The sequence below is a fragment of the Saccostrea cucullata genome, unplaced genomic scaffold, assembly GCF_032062105.1.
Source record: "Saccostrea cucullata isolate Sc308-1 unplaced genomic scaffold, CSIRO_AGI_Scuc_v1 ctg418, whole genome shotgun sequence".
In the NCBI taxonomy this organism is placed as follows: Eukaryota; Metazoa; Mollusca; class Bivalvia; order Ostreida; family Ostreidae; genus Saccostrea; species Saccostrea cuccullata.
This window is the reverse complement of record NW_026939679.1, coordinates 775,001-792,077: the sequence shown is the minus strand read 5'-3', so window position 1 is coordinate 792,077 and position 17,077 is coordinate 775,001. Positions and strand designations below refer to the sequence as shown.

Below are 17,077 nucleotides of genomic sequence, written 5' to 3'. Positions count from 1 at the left end.
GTTTCAAAATTTGTAATTTAAAATTACGTTTTTCGCAATTAGCTACGCGTTAATTGACGCTGACACATGAAGATATAGCCGAATGCTAAATAGGGATATATATCACAAAGATAATATAAAGACGACAACAAACATTAATTATTGACAGTTTTTCTTAAATTTAGCCGACGGTTTACCTCTCTTCACAGAATACAATATTAGGCCACGAATGATAATCGTATGCAGACTTTGACATTCGCCATTAGTGTCAATGGATGAAGCTGATGCTTTATGGCGGTGGTATTGGCGAACTATTTAATTTTTAATTCAAAGGTGACGTTATGATTTGCAATTTCACTCGCTGTCCACGACCTGTGGTCCGATTTGAAATATATTATTATTGGGTGCGCATAAAAAATATTCTTCGTTAAAATTCAATGGAATGTCAGATACGTGCTTTGTAATTATAAATATTGGGAGTCTATTTTTATGAACGTGTTTTTACTGTATCAATTATATTTGCCAAAAATGTTTGTGTGCCTAATACGAAAATCAATTGTACAACTGTACAAAAGAAAAATGCTCTCCACCCCATCATCAATGTAGAAATTATATCAAAAGTGGGGTGTTAGGGGTGTTTTTTTTATCCATTCACTGCAAAATTGAAAAAAAAGCATTAGTGATATACATGGGGATATTTCGTTTAAAGAGGAACAAAAATCAATTGCAGTATCTCAAACGATTTTTTTGGATATATTTATAGTCATCGCTTTATGAATTATATGTACATGTACTAGAATGGTCTTTAGAAGTACTGTATTTGAAACGGACAAACATATCAGATCAATTTTTCCACGTAAGCAATGACATTGTGTATATGTATTACTATGGCTAATAGGTAATTTCTAGGTCCATGAATAATTTGTTAATTTCTGCGTAAAAGAAAATTTATTTCCTAAAAATTTTACGTGCAAATTTGCAATTTACACCAATTTCCATATAAAACCGTGTTTCAAAATGTACTTGTGCGATCGGAATGCAGCATTCTAATCTCAATATGTATGAAGTCTTACTTTGCGTGGCAGTCCGCCGCATAGTCTCGCTTGCAAGACTCCGTGTGGGCCAACTTGTACAGTACCTGTCAAAAATCAACACCACATATTGACAAGATCGGCATTAAAAAGAAAACATTCGCGTCTTTTTCATGCTTTTTATAGAAATGGCAAGTGCAAATTGTGGTTCATACAGTTTTTCTCTTCGGTTTTGTCTTGCGTATGATTAATAATTTATCAAAATCAGATGCCAAAATGAAATATGTCATTACTGCATTCTGTTTATCATATCTGGACAATGGTCGGTATAATTTTTGCATTTTTTATCGGTTAATCAGTCGATTACAGAATTAAATATATTTTTGTACTCACCAAGAACACAAGGCTGTGAAGTAGAAGGGTGTAGAAGAAAGTAATGGTCCGAGCAACTTTATTCCCCATGATGAAGCGTCCCTGTTAAAATGAAATTATAGGATATCAATAATTATCACAATGATAAAGACTTTGTAATTTATATGTAAGAAACTACTTTAAAAAAGTATGCATGATATATGATCAATATGCCACAAAGTAATGTATCAATTCATTCCCCTGTACTTCATTATCTTTCACCTCCCCCCAATACTTCATTCATAAAAGCTCAAGAAAACTGGATTCAGGTTACATTTATGACACATAACATCTATGTCTATATGATAAAAGGAAAAAAAAATGTGACTCTAGACGCTTTTGGGTCCGGACACAAAAGAATGAAATACAAATTCTATATACCTCCTAAATCTGTAAATAAATGCGGAATACAAATAACACACCTAAAACAACTGGAAGTATTTGATGAATATCTTAATGGTTTGAATTTGACATGTAAATTTTTTAAAGCAAAAATATGATTAAAAAACAGATATGCATCCTTTTCAAATCAAATATACATTTTATCGTTAAAGAAATTTGAAACTTCGTTCGCAATACATCACAATTGAAGAGCGTAAGACCCTGGTTATCCGCGTAGTTGTTTTATTGAATGCTTGACTTTTGTTGTTTTATATCTTATGCAAGATTTCCCCCCTCACACTGATACATGTATACACCATAGGTAGTGGCCCATAGGAAGCAATTTCAGTTAGGAGGGGGGGCACAGTCAAACATTTAATTTTAGGTAACAAAAATTGCTTGACAAGGAAAAAAAGAAAAAAAAAAACAAATACAAAAAAGGTCATCAAATGTTTTATTGAGGGGGCACAAGCATATAGTAATACTCTATATATCGGCAAAATTATGGGGGGGGGATTCACGGTCCCCTCGTCCCCTCCCCCGGTTCCTACGGTCATGAGCGTCCTGTGCCTTTTTAAGACGTTCTACTTTCTGTTCATTATAATCACATTTTTTCTAATGACTTATGTAAAACGCATATTAGGTCATTAACCGGATGGCGTTTTGTGAAATGGTTTGACAATAATGCTTCAATTTCACAGGTACTGGCGCTGTTCACATTTTATGGAGTTTTTATGTTTCATTACTTCAAACAACCTATTGTTTTATTTTTCATAGTATGTCATCATGGTATGTAAGGGAACGGGGAAAAAAGTCCCTGTTAAAATCCACAACTGAAGTCATTTTGTTGGATCTTAAAATTTTTTTGTGTCCGGATGTACAATATTGCATGGCTTTTAATGACAGAACACACATATTTGGCATTGGAATTTCATTTGAATTTTTACTTTTACAAAATACATATCTAATCTTCAAATTTTGTATATCATTAGAACATTTCGCTGGTTTCTTAGTTCTTACTGTCAATTTGACAATTTAAAAAAAAAAACAAACAAACAAACAAACAAAACAAAACAGAACAAACAAACAAAACAAAAACAAAAAAAAACCATTGAAAAGTGTTGTCAATCGATGATGCAACTGTTCTATCTCAATTTGTCTCTCTTAAATTGACATGTGCATTATAAGCATTACAATTAAAATGAAAAGTTGCTCAACATAAAGATGCACAAAAGAACACATAAAAAAATATAGAGATGTATCCAGTATACCTTTAGCCTGGGAATTTTTAACATTAATAATTCATCATATGCACAAATTGCAGAGTTTGCAAAAGACCTTTGGAGAAAGATGTCAATTTTTCATCACACTGACACACAACATAACTTATTTAAAAAATGGAATAAAGATTGTTATCTCAATTTTATTAAATAGCAGCTGGTGCAAAGTGATTAAAATTTTAACGTTCATATCAAGTTTTAATGGAAATCTGACATTTGAAGACACGAGCCTGATCTTGATTAAATGTCCGATTTCTTTTTGTTGACTTGTGTATCTCACTGAATGATTAATTTATTTACCGCAAATGTTGAAAAATTCATGTTTCCATAACACAAGAGAAAAAGTATTTTGTCAGCTTCTTGCGTGTGCGATCTAAATCACATGGTTTCTTTGTTTACGAAAAGAGCCATAGGTCATTGTGAATTTTGATTCAATGAAACATGGCTTACACGGTAAAAATTAATTTTAACAAATTAAAACTGATATACCAGCCGTCTTTTATTTGTACAATCGGATGTGTGTCATGTTTTTGTCATTAATAACATTAAGAAATCAGAATTTTATTTGACATTTTAATTTCTATTTGTCTTTCCAATTGAAACTGCAGGTGTATTTCAAATCCATGATATACATATAGTTTATATATATATGGATGCTTTTTACTAGGATAAAATAAAAGATAAATACTTTAAATAATACCCGAAATACAGTTTCCTTTTATGCTTTATGCAGGCCCCTTAGTAACTTTATTTAGAAAATAAAAAAAATAAGAAGAAGAAGAAGGAAAAGAAAGAAAAAAACTATTTGAGGCATGGAGAGGGACCGGGTTTAAAGACCCTTATTTGAATTCAATGCAGGAATTTTTCAGTGTTCGACCGACCGAACCAACAAATGTGCTTACCCACTAACATTGAACCCCACGAATTGAACTGATTCCACGGTCTCATGTGATTTTGAATTTACTAGATGAAGGAAGAAATCACAACTTGATAACTCTATCATTAATCAAAGATATTGCAATGTCATTTACCAGTAACAAAAATGACCATAATTTTAAATTCAAAATTCCTCTATAATAAACCCTTGCAATGACGTCATATATTTACCATACTTAGGGTGATTTTGTCATATGGTTTGAGATTCATGTACTTCCGCTGTTTTTCCTGAAAAAGAACGATCAACTGAATTAATATGGTTAAATCATAAACTTTTCAAATATATTAATCTCTTTCAACTCATTTTCAGTTATTTAATTATCATATATACAATGCGTTTTTATATTAATGAGCTTCATTTCCTGATAGTATCACGTAGCTGTGAATCAAATATCGGAAATATTGTAAAATTATCGACCAGGAAAAATAACGTATTAAAATTCAAATCACGAAAATTAAACATAAAATTCTTATCCTGTTTTAAAAATTAAAGATGCATTAATAATACAACTCTTTCGATGAAATCTATTTTCACCATCAAGTTTTTATAACAGTATATTTACAAGTTATTAATAGTTAAAAACATCTTGAAATAAGTTTGCCCCTGGCAAGAAATTTATTTACGAAGTTTATGAATAATGATACCGAATTCGCCCCATTAAGCGCCCATGTAAACACTCCCGTTACCGTCCCCTTATACTGTTTTAAAATTCAGTTCTACTATACCAACAATTACAAAATATGTTTCCCTTTTCTCTATTTCTTAAAATGCATACTGTCGATAAAATTTTTGCAGGTACATGTACTAGTATATAAAATTAATATTTTATGTGTAAGGCTGTGACGTCATCTACCTTCCGGCTGAAAGTGGAGAATGGGTCCAGACGTTCCTCATACTGCATCGAGTATCGACTCTCCGCGTCCTCGGTGGAAGCATGTCCTCCCTGCATAATAAAGACGTCACCAATTAATAATTTTCTTATAAAAAAGTGCATGTACATATATGAAATATGGAAAAAAGGAACAGTATTTCAGCTTAAATTATTTCATTTGAACAATACAAAACGAGAGCAGAGCAAACACGGATCGTCGACCTCCAAAAACACAAGAGACGGGATCAGGTGCTATGGAAGAGTAAGCATCCCCTATCAACGTGTTCTCATTGTCATGATCGGGTAAACTTATGAATTTCAGTGTGTAAATTATAAAGGGTCTAACAATTAGTATATAAAACGTGAGTCAAAATTTGATCTAATGAAGATTGTATTTGATTCTGGGGTCATTGTATCGACCTTGCATGATGATGACTTCAAACGAGACTGTTAATATCCTTCTTTAATTAACCACATGAATGGTAAAAACATGTAGATTGCCTCGTTTTAAAAAGTGATCGTATGTTGAGCACAGTCTTGTTTATCGAAACTACCGGGAGATAAACCCTATATTTAGGTGATATGGGTATATTGCTACATAAGTAAGGAATGTGGACAAAAAATATATTGAGGTCATAACGTTTATCATCAAGTTTTGTTGTTAGATTCCATTGACGTCTTTTCTCGCAAAATATCCAATTATGAAACAGATACATGTGTTAAACTCTGTTGTGTTTTACATTTCAAGTTCCATGTGATATACTGAATTAAATTCACAACAAAATGTTTTTCTCTTCTCTTGTACAAACTTTTGAATAAATCCTGTTTCATATAAATACAAAAGTAGGCTAATAACGGGGCGCAGTAGGTACCCTTGGGAATTCCAACAGATTGTTGGAAGACTTTATCTCCAAAAACTATACATACTTATTATATATTGTCACTCAGAAACTGGAGCATTAATAAGTTTTACCACTTGCATTGTGTCCTCCACTTATTAAGTCTTAGTTCATTCAAAAATGTCATCTAATAAGTAAATAATTATTCCAAATATTGTCTGTCCAATATACTTTTTGCAATGAGCATTATACATGCACATACTCAATATTGCCCGTGAGTTCACATAGAAAATATAAACTGAGTTTGTACCTTGCTTGGGTAGCTTTGGAGGAAGCGTATTTTTTCGTAGAGCTTGACATTGTCAGAGCGGAGCTTGTCTATCTCGTTCTGTAGGAGCATGATCTGTTGTTGTTGTCCGAGCGAGTGCTAAAATTACAAAAGATGAGTATGGAATTAAATCAAAACCAGATGAAAAAATTTATGATTATGCAACTTTATACAGTTTTACAAAAAAATTGTTCCTTTTGTCGTGCTGTAAATTTTGAATTTACTGGGAGGTAAAGGCAAAATCTGTGACCTTTTTGTAGATTTCGGGAGTCTATGCTGCTTTGATAGCAGTGATTGATAATGCATATAATTTTGAATTATAACATTAATTCTTTTAACATTTTCTTAATGAAAAATTAAATTCCCTTTTATTTGCCATGAATGCATCAGGAAGATTTAAAGTAGCCTGATGTAAACTATTGCGTTGTTATTATTTACAAGATTCCTTGATTTTTGCCTTCAAGGAAGGCCAAAAATAAATTGCATCCTACAGCATGAAAACATAGATAAGAAGCTCCAAAACGTGTTGTAAGGAAAGTATTCTGTGTGTCTGGCGGGCGACAGTATTGAAGAACATCGATCAAGGCTGGGATAAAACATTGATCTATCACGGCTGGGGCCGGGAACAACTGCCATGTACACCAACAGAAGTACTCTTAAGTTAAATCGAACAAGAAAACCAGAAAACGGAACGATCTCTGTACACGTATATATGATAAATGATAGGAAGGGGTTGAAGAGAATCAGAATTTCCTTCACAAGTAACAAGTTTACAAATTACGTTGCAGATGACACTTTCAGAAACACTGTAATCTTTTTTCATGAGCTCTATTCCAAGAAATGCACGTAAAAATCTGAGTTTCAAATTGTTTATTTTGCTTTTGGAGTCAATCAAGCTGATATATAATCTAAGAACTTAAAAATTCAAATGCAGCCTCAAAATTATAAAAGATGTGTGTTCCTCACTAAAAACTAACAATTATAATTTAACGAAGATTTTTCTCTTTTTTTACCAATTGCAATAATCGCCTTTTTAAAATCAAAAACTTATTACCTGACATTTTATAGATGTGGAACATCTATTCAAATTCGGGCAGAGGTAAGAGTACCATGAGACGTGGCCACGGGAACGTGAATCAGATTAAGACTTTTAAAATCAAATGTGAAGACAGTGAACACTGAACAATATTATAATCAAGCTCAAAATATCATTGAAACAATGCAAATTCGGAGCAAAGCATTCACGGGCCTCTAAAACATCAGAGATGGGATCAGGTGTCATGGAGGAGTAAGCATCCCCTGTCGATCGATCACTTTCAACGTGTTCTCCTTCTTACATGTATGGAAGGAAAATTCGATGTAAAAAAATAGCCTAAAAATGTGTATGAAAAACGTCAGTCAACATTCAACTTAACGATTGATTGTATTAATTTTGATGATGAAACCATTGTTTTGACCGTAGAATCTAGCTGCGAACTGTTGACAGTAAACGAGACTGTTGATAGCCTTGTGTCATCTGCTTATCTGTCTATAGTTTATAGCTCATTTTACAATCGATCACACTTTTTTGCATATTAAACCATTGCAACTCGCAGGCATAAATTCTACATGCTGAAAAGAAAATACGGGTATATTAAGTTCTACGCCACGATAAGTTGACGATAGAAAAGTTTAACTTACCACGTTTATACTTTATAAAGATTTTTTTTTATCAGGTTACCATTTACGTCTTTTTCGTATAAAATATCAAAATGTGAAACAGATGGGTCAGACTCAATGGCGTCTATTCACGTAAGAAGATGAAGGAAATATTGTTAATTGATAAAACAATTAACAATATATCTAAATGTCGAATAACAATTAGCACTACTTGATTCTGATAAAAAATTTCACAGATTATTTGGACTTTTTAGGTTTCCACATCTGATTAACACCACTACAAATACACTGTTATTCAGTACTACTGAAGTTTCTCCTTGGCTGCTGTTTATATGTCATTTAGGAGTAAAGGAAGAGGCTTGCTAGAACATTTACTGTAAAATTTTCGCTTTGGTGTTCTAATTTTTTTAATTTGCAGACAACAACAGCATGTTGATGCAGCGTTGAAAGCATTTTCATACAGGAGTGGTCTTCAGATTCATTTTATCACAAAAGAGACATTTTGATTTATGTTTAAGATATTTCATGATCCCAGGACCTGGTCACTCACTGAAAGCAATTCTAAGACCTTACGACAACGAAGTACTTTTCAGAAAGTAAGCAATCGCAAAAAATGGCTTTAGCTATATATAAAAATATCGAAACCTATCGCAGCAAGTAAAATGATGTTTTCATACTTCCAAAACCCCCTTCAGCTAAAATTGTTTCTAGAACTAAGAATATAACCAAAGAAAGTTTTATTACTTGGGTTGCACGTTCAAGGATGAATAAATAAATCAAACAATGCAACAAAAACTACTTGTTTTAATATAAATCTTATTGTCACACATTTATTCTTGACCGTACAAAATGCGAGGCCAATACGAACATTTTTTTTTTGTTTTCATTTAAGTAAATCTATGACGGATATATCAATATTTACAAACCTACATCCTGGATGGTAAAAAGTAGAACATTAAGGTCAGGGTCGAATTAATGAATATGTAATAATAAAAAAAATCAAGCTATATTGATGCATTGATGGGACATAAGACTGACAGTTTGAAAAACAGGATGTTTTATTTACCAGTCCTGGAAAATCCACAATCGTTCCAATAAATTAAGATGCATGCGACCGTGTTGACATTTCATCAACATTTAAAATAAGTAGTAATTTTTTAGTCAATTGAAATTCAATAAATTGTTTTTAAAGTTCAACAATACCAAAAAAAATTTCATCTGAAAACGACTATTTTTTATCTTTTCGGATGTTAATGTCAATAAGACGATTGGTGGTTGAAACTCATTAATTGGTTACTTAATTACGTATTGTTTAGAGGATTATTTTCGCTCTAACTCACTTGACCAGGCTGACAGTCACAATTTGTTTAAGATATTTTGCCCTTTGCCTTTTCTACACATACGAATTAATGCATGTCATTGTGCATGTATATAAGAGCTTGGATATGTAAAAATCTGTTAAAAACTTGATTCGAAAAGTGAATTTATTTCAAACTTTATGAATAGCATCACTCTCAAGTGATGTTTTCAAGTACATATACTTACAGCTTCCAGTTCCTGCGCGCGCAGTCGATATCGTTCACGTTGACTCTGTACGATGGGCAAGATGGAATCAACTGCAGACTTATCCCCGGGAGTGGCAACTGAAGCAGAAACAAAACGCGGGACATTGAATATGTACATGTAAAAATTACAGAAATTAAATAATTGTTGCAATCTTTCTTAAAGGTATACCTGATGGAATGACATCTTTGAATACTTCTGCTACAGCACCTGCTTCGCCCTGACTTCCGGTAACTGTCTCCCCTTCGGCCTCCCCCCGGAACATGGATGACACGGCATTGAGACTGCGCAGATCCTCCTCCAGCTGGGTGGTGAGCAGTTTCTGTTCCTGGACTGTGGAGACAGCTTCCTTGTAGTCTTCTTGTAACTTCCGGTACCGTTCTGAAATTGGTAAACCTCTTTAATTAGTTTTTAAATCACTTTTACAACAAAAAGAGTGTATATTCAAAACTTTATCGTTAATCTAAATTAATTGGATTAAAAAAAGAATATTTTTCGTATATTCGAATATGTTTACTGGGAAACCTGTGTATGATAAAATAAATAAATTTAGTGATGCTTTGACTTTTATTTTTCTTATATGCTCTCAATGTGCTTCAAGGTTCTTTGTTGTTAATTAAAAGTAGAAATTTTTATCACCGTCCAAGCATTTTGATACCAATGTTTATTAACATGATATGAAATTACTTTTATGGAGCTTTGCAAAGAACCTTGAAGCACATTGAGAGGCATATAATGAAAATTGGCAAAACCGTTTTCAACATCGTAATTCATTTAACTGATCAAATTTTATCGTTTGAACTATTTCATCTTTATGTTACAATAAATTTCAATTGAATTGTACTTATAATTAACACATGTCCTGTATTGCATTCAAATGACAAAAGAAATAGTCATTGCATAAGTATTCAATCGGGATGTTGTAAAATGTTTGTATATAAAAGTAATTTAATCCTAAAAGTTTATAAACAAATAATTTATTGCCTGATTCATATGAAAAATTTTGGAATCAAATAAGCTGAAATCATTATATTTTGTGCATAATTCTTCATAGCCCCTAATCCCCCATACTATTTCTCAAACGATTTCAGAAATCGACATGATTTGTGATCTAATTTTGGTACCTAGACAAGATATTGAATTTTCAAGTTCATAGAGCGCTGATTAAATTATACACATTTATGCATAAATAATAGTAATTTCAGCAATATATTACATGTATTAATGGGGTCCCCGATTTTTTTGTTTATAATACATGTATATATAGTATAGGGATGTCTTTTGTCTAAAGGCTAATTCGGTGGATGGCGCCGTTCGAACTGTCATGTACTAGAAGTAGCAGTCCTTCATCATGGGTCTAAAAAAAAGGCCCAAAAATGGACAAGAGGGCGAAATTTTCAATCAATTGTACTGTAACCACACTTTGCGTCAGTTACGCATGCAAGCAATTTTGACAAATACATCTTCAGGCCTCTGTCAAAGTTTCCATATTTACCCGCGGCGAAATGACCCCGATCCTGTTACTGCTGGGTTTTTTTCTTTCATTAAAGGTAAGGGCATTAATTTTCACGGAATCAGGATCATTGGCGTAATTAATTAATATTAGTCGCACCCTGTGGTCATCCGCCCTTGATAGAAATTAGCGACTGATATACTTTGATTCATTCTGACGGTATCCAAAGGATATAATTTACTTTGAACGACATCATTAATTTTATGAAAACTTACTCATTCTAGACTAATATCAAATGTACCTCAAATTTAAACAAAAACATTTTATGTGTGATTTTTTTCCACGTTTTGAGTTATGTGATTAACAGTTTAATATATTTTTGGTCTTCATTTGTTTGAATTTGATGTTGATATTGAATGCAATTCAAAATGTCAAGAGAACCTCGCACCCCCATTCTTATTTGTCCATACTTAAGCCTTTTCTAGAGAATTGAAATTGTACTTTTTAAGGAGGATAAGCCATTTAGCAACGAAATGAATTTTTGAAATTCTGAATTTTGATTTTGTATTTTGCGGTTCGATGTTTACTTCAAACTGGATGTATCTGATCAGAAATTCATATCACACTGTACTCCCGCATCTATTCTCTATGCATGTCAATAAACGATATGATGCCTTCATTAGAGCAAAGTCAATATATACATATGTTATATGATTCAGTGAAGCAAAACCTTCATGCTTCGACATTTGTCAAGGTGATGGTTCGCAATATATACTAAAAGTTTTTGAAGGTTTCATGGTGCAATAGTTTCCCCGTTGTCAACTGTCGTGAAAATTTATGACAAGACACAGATATTGAGAATAAATCATAAATTTATGGTGCTTTTATTTATTGGTTATCGAAAATAGAAACGCCAAAGGCTCTGTTGCAGAATTCTAGAAGCTTGCCACACACCTTCCCCGATACAATTGACTTCTTGAACTATACTTTTAAGCCTATAATATTGTAGATTTGTTTGTGTGTAAATTATTATCATAATGACAAGAACCAGTCAAAATACACTGTGCATGTCAGAGGATGTATTTGGTGTGACCCTTAATTTCGCGAAAACACTGAAGCAAAGGTGGAAACGAACTTTCAAATCCGATGATTTGAGTGTCTTTATAAGATTTCTGTCACTCAAACACAAGTCGCAGCACTGTTTTAAAATTGTGTGTAGATATTTTAATTTGGGATAATATGATCGCGTGGTTTATTAACTGATTTTAAAAATAACATTTTAATGAATTCTTTCACAGGTCTTTGTTCTAACATATTATTTCCATCAATTTTCTTGTACTGATGTCTGATGTTTATATTGAATGCACCTATCCCCCCTGGACCTGTATTAGGGATAGGACGACACACGGGCGGTTTTGACAGGTAACCCTCTAATATTCATCAGTCCGACAGTTCAGCGTACAAAATTAATGACCGGTGTTCGGGACCAGTCTATTGGAAACATTTACCGTCATTTCATTACAGATCTAGGACCAAAATCGTAGTCTATACGATCTTCAATAAATCTCACTGCACGTGAGGGGTTAATAGGAGGGGAAGGACCAAGGGTTGTAACCACTAGACTTTTCCTTCATATATTTCAGATTGTCAAATTAAATTCTGAATTTGGAAAATGTGGTTTTGAAGTGAAGAAAAATAATTAGTTTGTTTTCAGAACACCGATATAAAATTGAAGGTCCTTAATTATTTACAAATGATGTTAATGAATTTTTGCCCTCAGTGCTCGTATTGCATCTGGATTGGCCCATCATCAAAGACTATAGTAATACATTTTTGCTACTGGCTTCAGGTGAAAGCATTTTCATTCATTATTTTAGATGTTTGTTTATTCATTTGCATTTATGGGAGCAAGGCATTTTCTACAATGGTTTCAATCCTTCAAAGGACGAGATTGGCTAAGACCCCTTCATGGCCCGTGGTGTTGCAAGTCTCTATGAACGATGCAATACTTCATCATTAAAATAACGTTTTCATCATTGTTACAAAATAAGCATTGATTCTGAGTAATGGCACAAAAAAGGTCGTAGGAAGGTCACAAATATGTCATTTTCCGAATTTTCTCAACATAGAGCATAAGCTTGCCCGTCGTCGCAAGCCACGGGATTTGTATCCATTATGTTCCTACAATGGACACAAAACCCGTGGCTTGCGAAGATGAAGCTTGCCTTTCTACCAAATGTACTAATATATATTTCATGTACTAGTACCAGATGCATTTTGTGTATAAAAATCTCAGATAGGCAATCTTGTGCTCTATATGTTTTCCGAAGTGAAAAGTGTCCCAGATTTACTGATTAACAAATTTTCACAAGAAATCAGTAAATTCAGTAAAGTGTCCCATTTTGTCACCCTCTTGTGGCATCCGTGCACCCTTTCAATTAATGCTACTTTTAAAACAAGCATCATTTAAGATTTTTAACTTCAAACGATCACAATTTTATCTGTGTTTTAATATTTACACCAAATAAGGGACCAAAGTCGGCTGTTACCATACCTTGTCCTTTACATCAAAAGTACAGCCAACGGTTGAGGTGAAAACCGAGAAACGGCGGACACCCTTTGGAGGGTACAAAGTTTCAAATCGTTAGATCAACACAACACTCATACAGCAGTTTCTTCCAACAGTGTTATTATTTAGAATGTCATTTTTTTTAGCTTTAAAAAAAAGGAATTGTTGTAAAAATTTAGTGCTTAGTATCTTGGAATTTACAATTTTCTAGAAACATTTCAGGGTTTTCAGTAGGGTTATCAGTTTAGGCCCTTATTATAGAGCAGGCACTTGACTTCTTACATACATGTAAATGTTTTTGACATTGAAACTTTTCAAATATTTAAACTTAAAGACTATGAAGGTCATCCAATGTTTATAAAAGAAAAATTCTTCACATTTTTACTAATGGTTTTCTCTGTTTTTCAAGATCATTTTGTAACTCTTTGACAGGTTACAACAGCTCATAGCGACAACATGTCCAAGTTCTGCATGTTTCCTGATGAAACTTTGACTCCTTCCTTGGCAAAGAAAAGAAGTAACACAAATCTTTCAGTTTAGAAATATTTATTGATGTTTAAGCACCTATATATATATACTTATCTTTAGTAGGTATGGATAACAAATAAAATAAAACATTTGAAATGCACTGTGTTATAATGAACATGTAGATATGATACAATATATATAGAAACAGGCTGTAGCCACTCTCAGACTAGACGTGATTATGTTTAACACTTTCATTCATGTCCAAGGATTTGAAATCTTGAAAAAGAACTGAATACTGAGCAAATTTTGTGTCTTACCTAAAACAAACTATTATTGTACAAAGAAGAACCATCTAAAAACAAAACAGGTAATAAATCTATCTTCTATATTTAAAATAACAAAAGAAAGAAACTAAGTTTTTTCTTACAAAGGAACATGTAGTGTATTTAAAAAAAAAATGGGGGATGCTCTGAATATTTTGGCAAATATTTCTCATAATGCCCTTAATTCTGAAATGGTCTTTAGACAATTTTATTACAAAAATATTTCACAAACACAAAGCTGGGTAGATTGAAAAATAATAAACATACAAAAAAAGAACAAAAAATTAAACTTTGGTTTGTAGCAGAGGTGGGATCTATAAAGGTCCTTTCTATTTTTTTTTTGTAGTTTCCCAGGAAATGGCTATTAATTACAAGCCAGGAAAAAAATCTGCAGGGTCCAAGTGACCCTTTAGGAGAAAGGCAAATGAAATTAATAAAATAGAGGCAAATGCATATCCTCTAGAAAAAAGTTTATATGAAGGGGAGATAGAAATAATAGTTACAGCTGGATTTATTCAACAAAAAAAGACACACACATACAAAGGAAGTGGGGCTATTTAGACTAAACAGTGCTCTTCACCATCAAGACATGGCCGCCAGATTGTCTCTATACAGGTTGTCAAGGTAACAAGTGTTCACAGAATTTTTAAGGATTTCTACTCCAAATTAAAGCTATTTCAAGTCTTCAGATTTCACTGACAAATAGGTCATACCTGTATAAATAAATTCTGGCATATGATTATAATAAACATTTTTCTTAAAATCTGTTATCATTTCACCAAAACCATTTATGTAGGGTTATATTACATTCACAACATTACGTAGACGTCCCCCCATGTTAAATACAATTGAGGGGGAGGGATAAAATTGCAAGAAAAAACTTTGACATAAAATTAAACAAAATAAAACAAAGAGAAATAGATTTTGAATAACATTTAAACGTAAAATACTTCATCAAATACTGTCAGAATTGGAATTTCCACCAAAAAGTGAGTAGATATCACTTGTACGCCTCTTTCATAAGAATAGAAAAAGTGGTGGTAGAGAAAATGCTATCTATTGAATACATATTGGATGACATAAGCTGTACAACCTCAAGCAAAAAAAAAAGGGGGAAAAATTATAAATTCACAAAACAACACTTTCATGCCTTTTTTTGTTTTCTACTAAAAATTAATTCAATGCAAGGTTCACTAACACTATTTTCATGAAAGACATTTTTTTTGTGTCAGTAATGCAGTTATCTTTATGTATAGAAACAAAAAATTGTGTCACACATAAGAATTTCTATATTCAAAGTGTCATTTGAAATGACACCTTTTAATGAAGTTAATATCAATTTAAAATAAGTATTTTTAAAATACCTTAAGGGACAGAGAAGAAAAAAAGGTGTGTTGACTTTCATTTTTTTTTTATCAATTTAAATAAAAAAAATATATAATATGGTTCTTTTACTTAACAAAATATTAACTATTCTCTCTAGGGAACAAAAAATACACTTTTCAAACAGCAAATCAAAAATATGAATAAGTCAGCCTTAACCATTTACAGTTACAGGCATTCTAAAATAAACTTAGAGAAAACAAATAAACAACACATAGCTTTCTCTTTATATAGTATTTACCTTGATTATATTTTTGTGATTAATTTTACGATTATCTTGTGTAAATGACATTGAATTAATTGTTAATATTATTAATGCTTTATATAAATGTAATTAATTGTCAGAATCTTTGATTTTAAATGAATTAATGAACTTGTCGGAAAAACAAGTTAAAGATCGAAACTGTATATATCGGATAGATATATTCACCAGTTACCTTTCTCTGTAGTTTAATATTTGCACACTACCCAAAGAAATGAACACAATTTTAATAATGCTAAAATAAATCAACAGTTAATGCCTGCTAAACCATTCTATGTAAAAATTAAAGCCAAAAAATAAAAATATAATTAAATGTTAACAACCTAGTTGTGTCAAGAAATGAGAGCCCTTGGAGGTTGCTTAAAAGCAATGGTTAATCTTACATGCTAAATAAAAATATTTAAAATTGAATTCAAAATAATATTGGTGGGTTCTACTTTATATACAGTCCAAAAATATTAGAGCATTTTACAAACTAGTACCTAAAAGATTAAACATTTTAAAGAATTGGTACAGTTTATATTCTTAAAATTTTTGTGGATAAAAATTTGTGTCGATCTTTGGAAAATATTAGTAGTGTAGGCAGCACTTGAATAAAAACAACACCATTGCTGGTACCCCTGGCTAAATGTACAAAATAAAACCAAAATAAATGTTTTGTAGAATACAGAAATATTGCACAACTATACAAAAACATAAAATTCAGATATATATATAATATTTAAAAGCAGATTACATTCTACAACAAAATCTGAAAATTCTAACAATGAATATACTTATGTACACACAGATGCAAATGGGTTGTCAAAGAATTTATCTTGTTTTGAGCAAGAAAAGCAGGCACTTGGAAAAAAAATTCTTAGATTATTGTTCATACAGCATGGTATGATACATGATGTTTGATTCTTTTTATGTGTAGAGTAAAATCTACTCGAGAAAAAGGTGTAGCAAGCATAATTTTGAAAGAAACCTTGAAATTATTTTTGGCATTTACAGAAAAAACACATGTACTGACCTATCCCTGAAATGGCTGAACTACCATGACAAAAACTGAAACCTGTATTGTGTGCTCTTGATCACTACAGGTGTAATTATAAGTCGTAGTAAATATCATAAAGTCATAACATTAGTACTTGTGTTGATTCTGTTAAAAGGACACCAACATTATAATATCATATACTTTTCTACATACAAAATGTGCTAAGTAAATGAACGTCACTAACAATTTTCCAGGCGATCTAAATTTCATGGTGATGAAAAAACATTTAGCACCAGCGTCTGCAATCACTCATGAATTAATGAAGTCACCATTTTTTGAGAATGTTTTGGTGATGGTTAAA

At 32.1% G+C, this 17,077-nt stretch overlaps 2 protein-coding genes across 4 annotated transcripts in view; both read right to left on the bottom strand.

Moving 5' to 3' along the window:
• Positions 1–1,048: 1,048 nt before the first annotated feature.
• Positions 1,049–11,011, bottom strand: LOC134253646 (protein CASP-like). The gene is made up of 8 exons (XM_062736212.1): positions 11,008–11,011; positions 9,451–9,660; positions 9,262–9,359; positions 6,040–6,156; positions 4,873–4,962; positions 4,190–4,246; positions 1,404–1,484; positions 1,049–1,117 (listed from the first exon to the last, which is right to left on the bottom strand). Exons 1-8 carry the CDS (start codon positions 11,009–11,011, stop codon positions 1,049–1,051), a joined length of 726 nt encoding a protein of 241 aa, XP_062592196.1.
• A 2,819-nt stretch (positions 11,012–13,830) lies between these two features.
• The window catches only part of LOC134253652 (homeobox protein cut-like 1), a 49,727-nt gene continuing 46,480 nt past the window's right edge, over positions 13,831–17,077 (bottom strand). For all 3 annotated transcript variants that reach the window (XM_062736225.1, XM_062736227.1, XM_062736226.1), the window contains one exon: positions 13,831–17,077. This exon is cut by the window's right edge and continues 1,794 nt beyond it. The gene's annotated coding sequence lies outside the window, so the exon portion shown is untranslated.